Source organism: Tamandua tetradactyla, chromosome 17, assembly GCF_023851605.1.
Source record: "Tamandua tetradactyla isolate mTamTet1 chromosome 17, mTamTet1.pri, whole genome shotgun sequence".
Classification (NCBI taxonomy): Eukaryota; Metazoa; Chordata; class Mammalia; order Pilosa; family Myrmecophagidae; genus Tamandua; species Tamandua tetradactyla.
Genome location: NC_135343.1, coordinates 22,542,783 through 22,557,432, shown reverse-complemented (window position 1 = coordinate 22,557,432; position 14,650 = coordinate 22,542,783). Strand labels below are relative to the sequence as shown.

The 14,650-nt window shown below is 41.3% G+C and overlaps 1 protein-coding gene across 20 annotated transcripts in view; it reads left to right on the top strand.

The window, feature by feature from the left end:
- The window catches only part of NRXN1 (neurexin 1), a 1,149,661-nt gene that overhangs the window by 725,132 nt on the left and 409,879 nt on the right, over window positions 1-14,650 (top strand). For 4 of the 20 annotated variants that reach the window (XM_077134204.1, XM_077134203.1, XM_077134202.1 and 1 more), the window contains exon 1: window positions 4,415-4,661. The exons of the other annotated variants lie outside the window; for them this stretch is intronic. In XM_077134204.1, coding sequence (XP_076990319.1) covers window positions 4,415-4,661 — 247 coding nt within the window. Of the gene's footprint in view, window positions 1-4,414; window positions 4,662-14,650 lie in introns of those variants that run through there. 20 annotated transcript variants of the gene reach the window in all.

Here is a 14,650-nt window from a genome sequence, read left to right as displayed (position 1 = left end):
TCTTCCAAGAGTTCAGAAAAGTTCCCGTGATGATGATTTCAGGACTCAGACCAAAGTCTGCCACAGAAACAGATATTTATTAGGAAGTAGGCACAGTGAATTTCCAGTTCTTGGTTCTTTTTGGTAAACCTGAGAAATGCCCTGGAAGAAAGATTTTCTTGAAGCACATATAGCACCTTTTCAGTGGAAGCATCCAGCTCACCATGCCTTAGAGTTAGGTGAATAAGATACATTAGAGCTCAATGACAGCTGCTACCTCATATGGTTTTGTGATGATTAAATTAGTAATGTATTTAAATTCTCAGAACAGTGTAGCTACAAATAAGTGTTAGCTATTATATTCCAAAAGGTGAAAGATGAAAGGCCTCTTGGATTCACATACCCTGTGCAAGTAGAAGCAAAGGGTATCTATTAAATGCCTTGCCAATCTGCATTATCTTGAATATTAATGATTTTAAGAAAGAGAACTCATTCCTAACCTCTATGACATTAATTGGCAAGGCACTAAATTCACCAATGAAAACTTGTTTTAACACACATTATAGATAATGAGCAAGGTCATACTGTGATTGGAGGTGATCATAGACTAAGGCTTATATAGAAGCCACCTCTGGCTTCTGCTAAGTTTCTGAGATGCTAGAACATAAATCCCTGATGAGAACAACTGATTTGCTGAGGTGCAAGTGAACCCTAACAGACACTTATGTCACAATGCCTATGCTGAAATCTTTGACAATAAATGATAGCTGCTGAACACCATGTTTCCTCTAACCAATTCTTCACTCACATAACAACGATTTGTTAGATGCTGCCTCAGGTTCCCTTAGATGCTTCAGTTCTAAGCACCCAAGCACTGACCAGTCTGAAGAGACGTAAATTAAAGAGTAAGTACAAGTGTGATTTGCTTCATCCAGATCAGGGATGTTTTTGTTCCCAAGATTTTCCTCCACTCTCTGAACACAGTATTGCTTCTTGTTCCAACAAATTACACTAATTTATAACAAATATTGCAGCACCAGAACCATAGCATCTGTCCCCAGAACTCCTAAGTATTCTTAAAGTGCCCTAGATATCTGCCTGAAAGACTATAGCCATAATTTCTTCTTTTGTGGCAGCCATAAATATTTCTTGTTTTGCTTTTGAGATTCCAGTAACACTAAGATTTCTCGTCTATCCTTTCACTAACGCTGTCTTTATCTCCCATGACCCTAGACAAAATGAAACAGGAAAGGGAGCCTCTTCTTTAAATTTTCTTGGGAAGCTACATCAGGGTTTTCTGTACTTATTCTATTCCTATGGCTTTAATTTATACAGATTACTCTCCAAAGTCCCAGCCCCATCCTTTCCTAGCAATTAAAAGAATAACAAATATGTACCAAGAGACTAGCTATATTTCACATTATGTTGGGCACTAGAGGGAGTATAGTTGAAGACATGACTCCTGTCCCCTTCAGATTTCTACTATCTAGTCGGGAAGAGATTAACATCATATATGAGAATACTTGTGAAACAGTGTGATGCTCTGCATTTCCTCTAGATTGAAGGGAACTGAATGTATTGTGCAGGCCAATCAACTTGAATCTGTTAGCCCTATAATGGGAGGAGAGATGTAATGCCTTACTTGTGGGGAGTACTTGATATAAGCACTTTCACATTAAATATCGCATTATAAACTTCCTGCCCTGTGGGATTGTTAGGAAAGATAGGAACATGACTATTTTATAAAGGAAGCCACAGATCCTCAGGGATCTAAGTAACTAATCTGACATAACCAGTAAATGACAGGGCAAGATTGTAATGCAGGTTTCCTAACCCTGAACCCAGTGCTCTTTGTATATGAATATTATACAATTTCAAATTCAGAATATGAACCTATATAGTATTAAAAGTGTGCTTTGAGGATATTTTTCCTTTTATTGTCCTTTGAAGCTCTACTCGATATTTTTAAAAAGAATATTAATGACTCTTCACTAGTGAATTAAGATGCATATTTTAAAAAATAACATAAAGAAGAAATAGCCTGGGAACAAGACACTACAGTAGTAGAAGATGCTAAATTTGGATTCTGCTCCCATCTTTGAGAAGCTGTGGGAAGTTGGGAGACGTGGCATATTTAAGTAGATTTAAGTTCTTTCTCTAACATGCATAAGCCTTTTCAATTAATGAAGTACTAAGGAGTTATCTTTTTTAGTAAAATCAAATGAACTTTGGACAGGAACGTGAGATGTTGCATTGCTAGAGGTTTGGTTTGGGGGATCCTGGGCACTGTTGCATACTGACCATCAGAGGACCGTGGTTGGTTCCTTCAATGGACTAACAAGCAATGTGCAAATCTGAATGGCCACTTGGGTCAGAGGTTGATTTGAAATAAATCCTTCCAGAAGATTTACCTTTTATCAATATATACATTTATATTTGTTGAAATATAGGATGATATGGCTTTGTAAGAAATAAGGCCTGTTGGGCACTGTTTTCCTCTACCTTTAAATAGAGATAAAGAAAAAAAAAATTCCAGTCCTTAGACTGCAATAGCTTTTATCATCTTTTGGAAATCAGGGGAGTGTTTTCTTCATTCCCCCATTTTAACTGCAGCCACAGTAAAGTGACTGTGGCCATCCTTGCTAAGTCCACTTGCTAGATTTCTACTCTCAGGTGTGTGTTGGCTGTGCTAGTCTTTCATCCAGGACACACAACTTCCTGTCAAATACACTGTTTCACCAATAGTCTCATGTTTGGGGACACTAGATTTAGGAATTTTTGTTCCCTAATACTATTTAACTTATGAGACTGGATGAAAGAAAGGCAGAAATACCCCTCTCCCCACCCCCTATAAATTATCACCATAGCTGAGCCTCTATAGACGTCTTTAGGTTCTTCAGTATCCCTAAAATGTGTGCCCACATGCAAGTGACCTCATTCATACCATTTCTCTCTCTGTCACCTAACAACTCTTTCCCGCTCATCTTCTTCCTTTTCTATCTTCCATGCTCCTTCATTCTCTCTTCCCTAGCTGCCACATTTGCCTTCCTTTTTTCCATTTGTGTGATGTGGTCTTCTGTCCTTTCACTGCCTTATATGAGATATGATATAGTGGGAAGGACTCTGTTATGAGTGATATGTGTAATTAACAGATCTTCAAAACTGATGCTTGAGTAGATGGTGTCAAGCCATATTTGGCAGACTGGATTTGAACACCTGGAAGAACAAGTTTAATCCAATAGAAAGAGCCGAATCTGCTCCCTTTTAAGATGTAAGAGAGCTCTCAAGACACCGGTTACATCTAAACCATAGGGGTAGGAGAAGGATACCGTTTGCCGTTGTAATTCAGACTAACGGATCACTTGGCAGTGGAGGAAGCGTTGCTTTTAGGTGTTTCCCGCATCGTCGTACACGTGTCCCTTTGATGTGTGGAGAATGTGAGCAAGAGGCAAAGCAAGGCGATTTTTGTGGGAAGCTAGACCAGCCTCCCTCGTTACATAGGCTCGCCCTCTGCATTGCATCCGAGCTTCAGTGATTTGCTGTTTGGAGACTGCAGATTTGCATAGAGCCCCTCGCTTCACCAGCGTGTGTGGTTTTTCTTTTCTTTCTTTCTTCTTCTTCTTTTTTTAAATTTTTTTCTCTTTTTTTCCCCGTCTTTTTCTCCCCATTCCTTCGTCTGGGTCTTTTCCTCGGCTTCCTTTCCCCCCTTCGATCCCCACTTCCTTCGTAAGGGTGCACACTTTCCTCTGAACCCTTCGCCGGGCGTGTGAGTGTCAGGAGGCGGCGGACGCGGAGATTGCCTCCGGAGCAGGCGATGCGCGCCGCTGCTCCGCGCGCTGCCCGGGGGAGGCCGGCGCGAGCGGGCGGGCCGGCCGAGGCCGAATGGAGGGAAAGGGCGTCTCGATTCCATGGGGTCTGCTTTTCCCTTGAAAGGAGGTTGGGCCGGCGAAGTGGCCTTCCCAGTCCCCGCACACAATGCTAAACGGATTTACCTAGTGGATTCGCGGTGGATGGCTGTCATGTAGAAGTGAGGACCCTCCGGGAGGAGCTTTAAACAATTTCCCCGCTCCCCACCCCCTGGCACGCACTCTCGCCCGAAACTCTTTGGGAGTATCTCTCGAGAATCTGGAACCCTGGAAATCTGGGAGTAGCCGCCCGCCCCACGCTGGCTGTTCCCCGGGGCCGCCTTTCTGGACAAGCCCCCTTCCAGCTGCATTCGCCTCGGCTATGTTTCGGATTGTTTGGGGTGCAAGGCACGGCGGAGTCCAGGACCCCAAGAAGACTGTCCGAAGGAGGGAGAGGATGGGTGCCCAGGCGCGGTGAGGCGGCCGGCTCTGCAGCCCACCCGGCGCCGCCCGCTCCCCGACGTCCTCTCCCCTCCCCCCGCCCCAAACTTTGCCTCCCGCGGCGGCTGCCCCTCGGCGGGCGCCCCGCCATGTACCAGAGGATGCTCCGGTGCGGCGCCGAGCTGGGCTCGCCTGGGGGCGGCGGCGGCGGCGGCGCAGGGGGGCGCCTGGCCTTGCTCTGGATAGTCCCGCTCACCCTCAGCGGCCTCCTAGGAGTGGCGTGGGGGGCGTCCAGTTTGGGAGCGCACCACATCCACCATTTCCATGGCAGCAGCAAGCATCATTCAGTGCCTATTGCAATCTACAGGTCACCGGCATCCTTGCGAGGCGGACACGGTGGGTCTGCGATGCCAAGTTCTCGCGGGTTACCCTCTCGCTCCCCCTTTCAACCCTAGGCTCGCGTCTCGGCCCCTAAGGCCGGAGAAAGGGTGGCTCGAGGAAAGGGGGATGCAATTGGGTGTGTTTGGCGAGAGCCACTTATCTCTTTGAAGACAATAGAAAGGGGTTGGGGGAAAGACGTCGCGGGTGTTTGTGGTGAGGATGGGAGGGGCGTTCCTTGCCGAGGGGCCGCGAGAGGGACGTGGGCACTTAGGAAAAGGATCGGCCCGGGCCGGGCGGCCAGCCCCGCGGGAAGGGGGCGTTACTCTCCGGAAGGTCACTCGGCGGCCGGCTGGGACGCCGCGCTCAGCCGAGGGCCCCGAGCGCCGGAGACCGGGCTCTGCAGAACCTTTTGTCTGTGCAGTGTGCGCTGCCCCACCTCCTGCCCATCTTCCCCGGCCTGGGGGAAGGCGAGATTCCAGCCGACACATTCCTTCAAAGTCAGCCCGGACTGCAGTGGCAGCGAAGCAGTCCCGGGACTCGCTCAACAGGAGGCCAATCCCTTTTTCTCCCACCTCCTCTCTGAGTTGGAGAAGGTAGGAGGGTAACCGTGGTACCGGCTTCACTGCCGGCACCCCCCTCCCCTTCGCACACACACATACTTGTTTCCCTTGATAATCGGGCTGAGTTGTTTTCTAAATGGAACAGAGAGAGGCTTCACTGCCAAAACCCTTCTTGCTCCCTGTGGACCGTGTTCAAAGGCTGTTCTTCCTCCTCCCTCAGAGTTTAGTGGTTCCCAGGGAGGGCAGGAGGGCAGGGCGGGTTCCTCAAAGCCAGGGGATCTGCGTGGAGGAAGAGGAGTTAGAGTATAGGGAAGGGACTCTCCTCATTCCAGCTTCTTTTGTAAAGAGCAAGGTGTGGAAAGGAGCTTGGGCTGGCAGGTTTCCTCTCCAGAGTGGCCACCAATGTGGGGCCAGGTTCCTCTCAGTTTTCTTCAGATACATGGCTACAGGCTGTTTTTGTGAGTCCTTCCCCATTCCCAGGCTTTCTTCTCCCCCAATAAAAAATCCACTCCTTTGGAAAGCAGAGTGTGAAAGTTGTGAACACGCTTTCAAATGTCTCTTTTACTCCTTTCCCTGTGAGTCTCCGTCTTCTTTGCAGGCTTGGTCCAGTGCTGGATCCTTTGCCCCTCTCCCTGTGTACTTACTCTCCCCTGAGCAGCCGCTGATGCTACTAGGACTGCTGCCCTCCCCAGGGTCAGGCTTCCTACCTGGGGACAATTCTGGTTGGATATGAGAAGCTATGGCTTAACCTTCCTGAAGAGAGGCTAATTCCCCCTTTCTATCCCCTCTTTAGGAATGGAAAAGAGAAATACCTCACTGACGGTCCCAGGAATCTGTTCCCTTCTTTCTTTTCCCTGTTTCTTTCTTAGGGATTCTTTCCAGTATAGTGTATCTCGGAAGGAGACAGGAATAATGTCCCAGGCTACAAGTTGCAGGGCAGATCCCTCAGAAACACAGTAAGGAGTTTCTGTCACTCTCTCACAGTATTCTGAATACTGAGCGCACACTTCACCTGGGCGCAGTTCTCATATACCGTCCTGCCTTTGTGCAGAACTGAGTGAGCCCCACGAGCCAGGGCGTGGGAGGGGCAGACAGCGTGGGTGGGTGCAGTGAGCCAGATGGGGGTATGCGAGGGGGCGGGGGTGCTTAACTGCACCAGTGGGAGGCTCTTGGCTAATAATGCCATATGCATAATAATTTCTCCTTTCCTGTGACACTGCCTCTCTCCAAGAGGCGGCAGAATGGGGAGAGCGCTTAGGAATTTGGGGAGAGGAAAACGGCAAGGGTAACCTGCCGCAGAGACTGGCTCTCCCTTCCCCTTACCAGTGCAGTTTCTACCCCGGCAGGCGCCGTCTGCTGGTCTTTACAAACACTTCTTTCCCTCCAGTGATCGTCTCTGCATGTGAATGAAAAATCAGGTTCATCTAACGTTGAAAAAAGAGAAAAAAATAGGATAGTGGAGAATATTGTGTGTGAGCAATGGGTATTATTCTTTAAGGTCAGAAAACTTTCTGTTTTCTTCTCAGGCTTTATTATACTGCTTATTGTTTTCAGAACCCCCCCCCCCCCCCCAACCTCCTCATACAAACCCTTTTAGAGTAAGCTGTTACTCTTTCAGATTCTTTGTGTTTTATTCATCAGGGGCAAAAACTTACCTGACAGTAGCCAAACCATCTCCAAGTAAAAGTTGGGTGTGACTTTGTCATGCTTCACCCCTTTCCTCCCTTGAAAAGAAGAGGGGATTAACTGTGGACAGAGCAATCAAGGAACACCGTGGAGAAATAGCCCGGGGTGGGGGTGGGGGCGGCAGGGAGGGAATGGAGATATGGGAATGAGGTGGGGGTACAGAGAGGCTGAGAGAGGATGCACAGGGTGATGGCTTAAAATGATAAGAAAGAGATGATGTTGAATTTGTTGGATCAATAAACTCCCTGAATATTCAGCTAATTAGGCAAAAGAATCATAAAGAAATAATCTTTGAGTCTAATAGATAAGGATGAAATGAAAGCATAAAAGGTGAATGACACTATGATGAATTCCTAGCTCAAAATCAAAGCAGGTTATAAATTAGGTTTATTTCAAAATTTTAATCTATTTCAAATACGCATGGGAACAGCATGTTTGGTTGTATGAGAATTTCTGGGACTCATAAGCCCTTTCTTTTCTCATAATAGGAAGTGCATGCATACATATGAATGTGTAAATGAAAAATCATGTTCCGTATATTTTAGAGAATCAAATCAAGTCTCCTTCTGTTTTGAAAACTGCTGGGTTGACTATCCAGGTTCATTCTTCTTCATTTTCTCATCATGCCATGCTTCATTTGCACTATTATGAGGTGTCACTTACAAGATTTGCAAGGTGCAGAGAGCACTCGTGTCTACCCTGAGCATCTTTGTGCAAGCTGACCCACTTGCAGAGATTGTGACAAGGACTTTTTTTATGCATATGAGAAGCAGAATTTGAGAATCACTGTAGATTCCTATTTTATTTTGCAGTTACTTAAAAATATAAACGGTGAAAATACCTCCATAGAAAAATGTGGGTTTTTCTTTTTGTTGTTGTTGTTAAATAAATGGAGAACTATGTGGTGATAAAGAGCAAGCACTGTTGTAAGTAAAAATGCTACTTAAAACCAGCAAGAGTCTAGACTCGCCCAGTGTGCTCAGCCAGTGCTGCGTTGGCCATGTGCTACATGAGCCGAGCATAGAATGATGTCAGTACAATGTCCAGATTCCCATCTAGGCCCCTGGCTTTCCTAAGCGCCTCTGCATACTTTAGAAAATGAGCTTGCAGCGTCTCAATAATTTCAGGAGATCAAGGAAGGAGAAAGCCATCAGAGACTGAGCACACAGTGCCAGTTGTTCTCCTCCCACAAATACGAGCTCCGGAAATTATACTGCCATGATTAGTTTATACTATTAAAGGGCAAAAGGGCTTCCCCAGAAGGGAATGTTAACAGATTTTAAAAGTGTGCTTTGTAATTGAAGTAGCCCGACGATGTTATATAAGTATAATAATTATATCTTCAATTTATAATGTTCCTCTTTCTGCGGCACAGAACACTTTGAGTACACTTACTCATTAAACTTTTTTATAAGCGAAGTGGTAGGTTTTGGAAGGAGTTTGAATCTCATTTTCCATGAAGGGATACTGAGGCATGGATGAGCCAAAAAATGGAGCCAAATTTCTGATTAGAGTCAAAGAGGAATTAGAATCAAGACTTTACGGGCCATAGTCCAGAGCAATTCCCTGGAGCCCAGAGGTTTTTTAAAGCACAAACTGAGAGGGTCATCATGTGATTTAATGGTTGATCTCTTGGAGTAGAAATCATTATAAGGAACGTGGCCTAGAGTTTGTCCTCTAGCATGTGTTAATGATAATGAATCCTGTAAGAAAGTTTTATGGCACCTCATTGGTGCCCAATAGATTACGTCATTGATTCTAGCGAAGAGATTTTCGTTTTTCTCTTGTTTTTCCAGGAAGCAGGAGCATGCTGTGTGAAAGTATGATCCCTTTGGCTTTTTTTGTCTAGCAGCCAAGAGAGTGAGCAAACCTTTTCCAATGTACTTTACTATGTTGAACAGAAATTTAGCTTTGCTGGTCTGGTAATTAATTCACATGCAGGACCCAGAACATTTTCAGATATGAATTTTTGCTGAAGTAGATATTTTTGCTTCATATCTCTTTCTTACTTTGGCTTCTTGAACAAAAAAAATGGTCTCATTTAAATTCTAATGGGCAGCTAATATTATTGGGAGAATCTTTGAACTGATCATGTCCCAAGTGATTCTAGCACTCTAGGGTGTTTTGGTTGCCCCAGTCTTTAAGTTTTTAGATTATCCATTCATTCATTCAGTGTTTAATAAATGTCTACTATGTGCATAATTTTGCATTTATGCACCCAGCTACTGCAGTAGGCCAGATAATTATGGGAATAGAAGTAAAGGAGAAGAAACCAAGATATCTGAAATACAACAATCAAAAAGTTTGCCATTCAGTTTTTAAAATCCAGGCTAGTTTCAGAAGAGTTAATCCTTAAACAAACACATCTGGTTCTTAAAAACAACAACAACACAAAACAGATATCATCCAAACGTAAATGCATATATATAGCAGTCATTCAGGACTCAATATAAAATTATCTGATAAAAACATTAAATGAGTGATTTTAATCTACATTTCTTTATATTGCCCTTTAGTGTACGTTCTAGAAAGAGTTTCTTGCATAATTACTTTCCATCCAGTTGCTGCATATATTTCCTTTAACAAAACATAAAGACTTATTTCTCATGTAGAGAAAAGGCTTGTTTTACAAATGTATTTAAGACTAGATTCATTGATTTAAATAATTGAGAGAGCTTGGTTTGGTGAAGATAATTATCTAGAAACAAACCTATGTGTAAATTTGGCCACTGCCACTTACCAGCATTGTATAAACATACTATGCTACTTATATTTTCTCACCCTTTAAAATGAAGATATGATGAGTTACATTTCAGTGAAGAATAAATGAGACCATGAATTTGAAAAGTGCCTACACCATAATACTCTTCCAATAAATGCTAGTTTGTAAAAAATAGAAGGAACTGTAGCGAGAAGCCTGGAGTATTGGAAATAACATAGTCCTAGAAATCAGGAGACCTGAGTTCTAGTCCTGGATCAGCCACTTATTAACTGTATGACTTCTGGAATCCAGTTACTGCTTCGAAAATCTGTTCTCTTCTAGTTCTAAAAATTGAGGCATGCATTACCCTCATATTATGGAGGTGAAAACAGAGATCTGAACAATTCAAGGAAACTAGGCTCTCAGGGTCTCAGCAAATTAATAGCAGAGCTGGAAGGCAACCCCACACATTCTAGCTCCTTGTCTTCTCCAGTTAGAATACTCTTCCATGAAGCTTATATTTCAGTAGTCAGGGAGGAATAAACTAATTCACACTTTTATTTGGACACTGTATAAAGACAGTTCTTTTGAGGTGATTAACTATGACTAGGTCTTTGAGAAGAGAATAGAGCACACTAATGTGCATCCCTTAAAGAAAACCATCCTTACCCTGTTTTTGCCTGTTGTCATAGTCAGCCATCAATGACTCATCCACATTGCATTGTTTCTTTGTAATGAAAGACGCAAGTTGTTTATTCTTGAGGTGTTAACAATCCTGATAATAATATGGGCATAGTTTTTAAATGTAGTTTTATCATTTATATGATCGCTGTTTTTTTTTATGTTTAAAAAAAAAATTAATTGGACTAGAAGACCTCTAATGCCATTCCCAACTTTGAGTTCTGTGATTCCTTTGGTGATAAGGGTGTCTTAAAATCCTCGGACTGCTGTTGTCTTTTCTCCGAGACTTACTGATACTGAGCATACTGTGGAGAGATTGTAGCAAAGACTTCCTTCAGGTTCCTCATACATTAGTTTGGGGTGGTTTTCCTAGTGCTTGGGAACCACTGTTAGGCTCAGAGTCCACCTTGCTTCTCAACTGTGATTCCCAAAGTATGTTTCTTAGACAGATACTGTGGAAGTTCCTACTTCCTTAACTTGATCATTGTGCCCTTCCCTTTCTGACTTTCTTGGGGTTTAAAATATCACTCTACTCAGATCTCAATAAAAGCCTTTCCACATGTACCAATCTCACCAAGAGCAAGGTTTTTCTGTGTCTATCATATAACTATGCATTACCTCAAGCTTTTGATAGAAATTAGTAAAAACTACTATATTTTAAGTATTTATTCCCATAGCACCTTCGTGTAAAGAGTCTCATTTAATCATCATCACAACCCTGAAAAGGCTTATGATCCCCATTTTGCTGACAAGGAAATGAATTTAGAAAGGTGATGATTCTGCCAGGGTCACATAATTAAGAAGCAGCTGCAGTACTTTTGCGTTTCTATTATGATACGGTAAGAGACAGCGTTTTGGAAAGAGCACTGCACTTAAATTTAGAAAGACCTTATTTCTTTTCCCAGTCTTGCCATTTTTCAGTTCATTTCTCAAAAACAAATTTTCTTCATTAAGAATAAAATTAGCAAAAAAAAAAAAAAAGTTTAATTAGTTCCTACAATTATTGAGAATTTCAAGTGAATATTAATGTCCCCATTCTAGTGGAGGAAATTTTGGCAAATATTACATTTTGATATTTAATGGATAAAAAAGTGATAAGGTAGAGATGAATAACTAACTGAGGGCTTTTTCCAAATTCATCTTGAAACACTCTACTGAGGTAATGAGAAAGAATGTTATTAATTAATCAAATGATAGTAAATAATAAAATGTTTTTTGACTAACAAATGTTGATTTCTGGACACCAAGTATCAGACAGATAAGAACTTGATGTGTTGATGGTGAGGAATTAGTGTGAAAATTGTAAACTGGAACTGAGAACAGTGTGGGAAGTGTTTCTGAAGTATATTTTCAAGGTACTTGTTATTTGCATATCAGGTTACATATCCTGTAGCTGTTTTTATTATGAAATTCAAAATGTTAAATCCTTTTTGGCTAAGGGATCTCCAGTTTAAATGCATTGCATAACGTGATCTACATTTTTTTTAAAAAAGGTTATAGGCTTTATTATGTGTAGTTATTTATATTTGATAATTGTTTTTGAAATGGCTAAAAATGGTGAAAGTATTAAGATACAGCTCTGAAAGTTAGGAACTACAAAGGCCAAGCAAGCTTTTAAATAAACAGTAAGGGCATGGTTTTATTTTGTGGCAAAATACAAGGCAGTGACATTTACTGATTTGGACCGCTTCTGCATGGTTATTTTGGTATCTGGGTTGCCATTGGACTAACATTGGTATGTATAGTTGTTTATGTGGGTGAGCCTGTCATGTGTGTTAGTTACTATCTGTTCATCATTTTTCTAAATGTCTACAGGATTGAGCCTGCTTTTAAAAAAAGTATTTTTTGGTGTTTCTTAAAGCTGAGATGATATTGTATTCTTAATGTTTCTAATTCTGTATTAAGATTGAATTATTTGAAGTGTGAAAAGTCACACAGTATAAAGCACACGACTAAGGGCAATTCTGTGCGGCAGTAAAAAATAAAGTCAGGGCAATTGTGGAAGCCACTATCATGATATGCTGATACTAGCTGATTAGCACTGTTATTTGGATATGTAGCAACATGTTTCAAAGTGTGTAGTTTTCCAGATAGAACTTTCTGTTTAAATACTTAAAGAAGATTTTGTCTTTGTTAATCTGATAAACACTTAAGCTTGTATCTATGTCCTTTTAAGTGCAATCATCCTTTTCACTTACCAGTGTGTTACAATCTGGTGTAAAGAAATAATCCTGTACTGTGACTCATTTAAATGCCTCTGGCAATTTTTGCCTAGAAGGTATATGTAGAAACTGAACTTTCAACTTGTTTGCAAGGCATTGTGTAGTAGTGTACTTCTTTCATATTTCATACTGATTTCTGAGCATCTTGTCATATTCGGTCATTTATGTCTATATAGTTATTCAAAATTGATCATTTTCCAGATTATATCTTTCCAAAGTTGAAGTGATGTAACTTTTTCCTCAGCACCCTAAGCTCCATTTCTTGAAAGTCCACACTTAACATTTTCAAAATTGTAATGTGCTGTATCAGTCATTTTCTGTGTCTGTTGTCAAAGCATTGACATATGCTGAAATATGATGAATGAGAAATTAATCTCTGTCAGCAAAGTGGTTAATTGAACATGCTTTAAATATGCAAATAATATATTCAGTTTTCCCACTCATCCTTTTCTTTGGGACTTGGCCTAAATGAGGTATAGTTTTTTTGTTTGTTTTTGTCTTTTTCGCATGGGCAGGCAATGGGAATCGAACCTGGGTCTCTGGCATGGCAGACAAGAACTCTGCCACTGCCCCACCATTGCCCACCCCGAGATATAGTTTCTGATGTTGCTTCTGGACAATTTACCATACTATACTCAAAAGTAGTACATGGTTGATGTTTTTTTTATAGACGACTTTATACAGAAACCTTGTGTTTTAGTGTATATGCAAGGTGTTGATTGGGTGCTTCTGTAATGAGGAAAATATATACCTACAGTCTATTTTTATTTGCAGAAATGCAACTTTTGCCTGTAATGTATTTTTTAATGTAAAACTTTGTTTTTTCCCTTTAAATGAAAGAAATTCAAATTCTAAATTTTTTGACAAATTAATTCTACTCTTGTTTTATAGTAAGGAGGTGAGTTAAATACTGTAGAGTTATTTCACTATCTTTATTCTTCCAAGTTAAAAGGCTGTCCAGAGAAAGATCTAGGACTAGTGGTAGTAAATTACCAATTTTATCATTTCTTTATTCAACAGTAATTTAGTGCCTATGATATGCCAAGTTCTGAGCTAAACTCTCAACAAAATATCAACTCATTTAACCCTCACAGTTCCATGAGGTAGGTACTATTAATCTCTCATTCTACTGTTTAGGATGCTTGGTCACTTTAATAAGGTTAAGAAATTGCCGAGGCTGCAGAATTAAAGTTATGAGGTTGGGATTTAACTCCTGGCAGGTCACTCTGAAGCTCATGCTCTTAACCCCTATACTATGCTGCCAACAAATACAATTTACCCTGACTGAAGGTTTTGTTTTCACCTTCAGCCTCCACCTCCAGCGGTCCATAGTGGACCCACTGAGGCTTACTATCCGCATTTCCTTTGTTTGATTTCGAACAGTCATTTTGCTGAAGCTTTGGTGCCTCATCCCTATCTTCCAGTGGTTTTTGGTGTTGTATTTCTTAATTACACAGGGCAACAAGAGGCCTCGCTTTGCCTGATTCATCTTCCTCGTCACTTTATTGGTTTTGACCAACTTATTTATCTTTTTTTTTTTTTTTTTTTTAAATGGAATGTCATTTTTATTTTTTTGTTTGTTTGTTTGTTTGTTTTTTACATGGGCTGGGGCCGGGGATCGAACCGGGGTCCTCCGGCACGGCAGGCAAGCATTCTTGCCCGCTGAGCCACCGCGGCCCGCCCAACTTATTTATCTTGATATCCACCTTCACATCAAGTGAAAAAGAGTGATTGATTTAAGATGTATATTAACTTCTTTCATTCTTATTGGCAATGACATTGCCCACAAAATTGATAGATGTGCTGTGATAACAGACTAATTTGAAACGACAGTCATGATTTACAATTAAAAGGAAACAGTTGCAATGAGCCTGATGATGTGATTTTATTCTCATGAGATGAAAGGAATCCTTTTGTAAATGGTTAAATAAAATTGTATAGTTCTGAAGGCAGGGTATCAAGAGAAAATAATGAAAATTAGTAAACTACTTTGAGTATTTGTACTAATTTAATTATGGTTTCTTTAACTATGAAGCCTTGAGGCTTTTCTTTTTTTGAGTCAAATTGTGTTGGTTGTATATGCATGTTATGACTCCAAAAATAATTTAAGCATTTCTTCCATTCATTTTTGAAATGAGTTTTGAAATGAGTCTG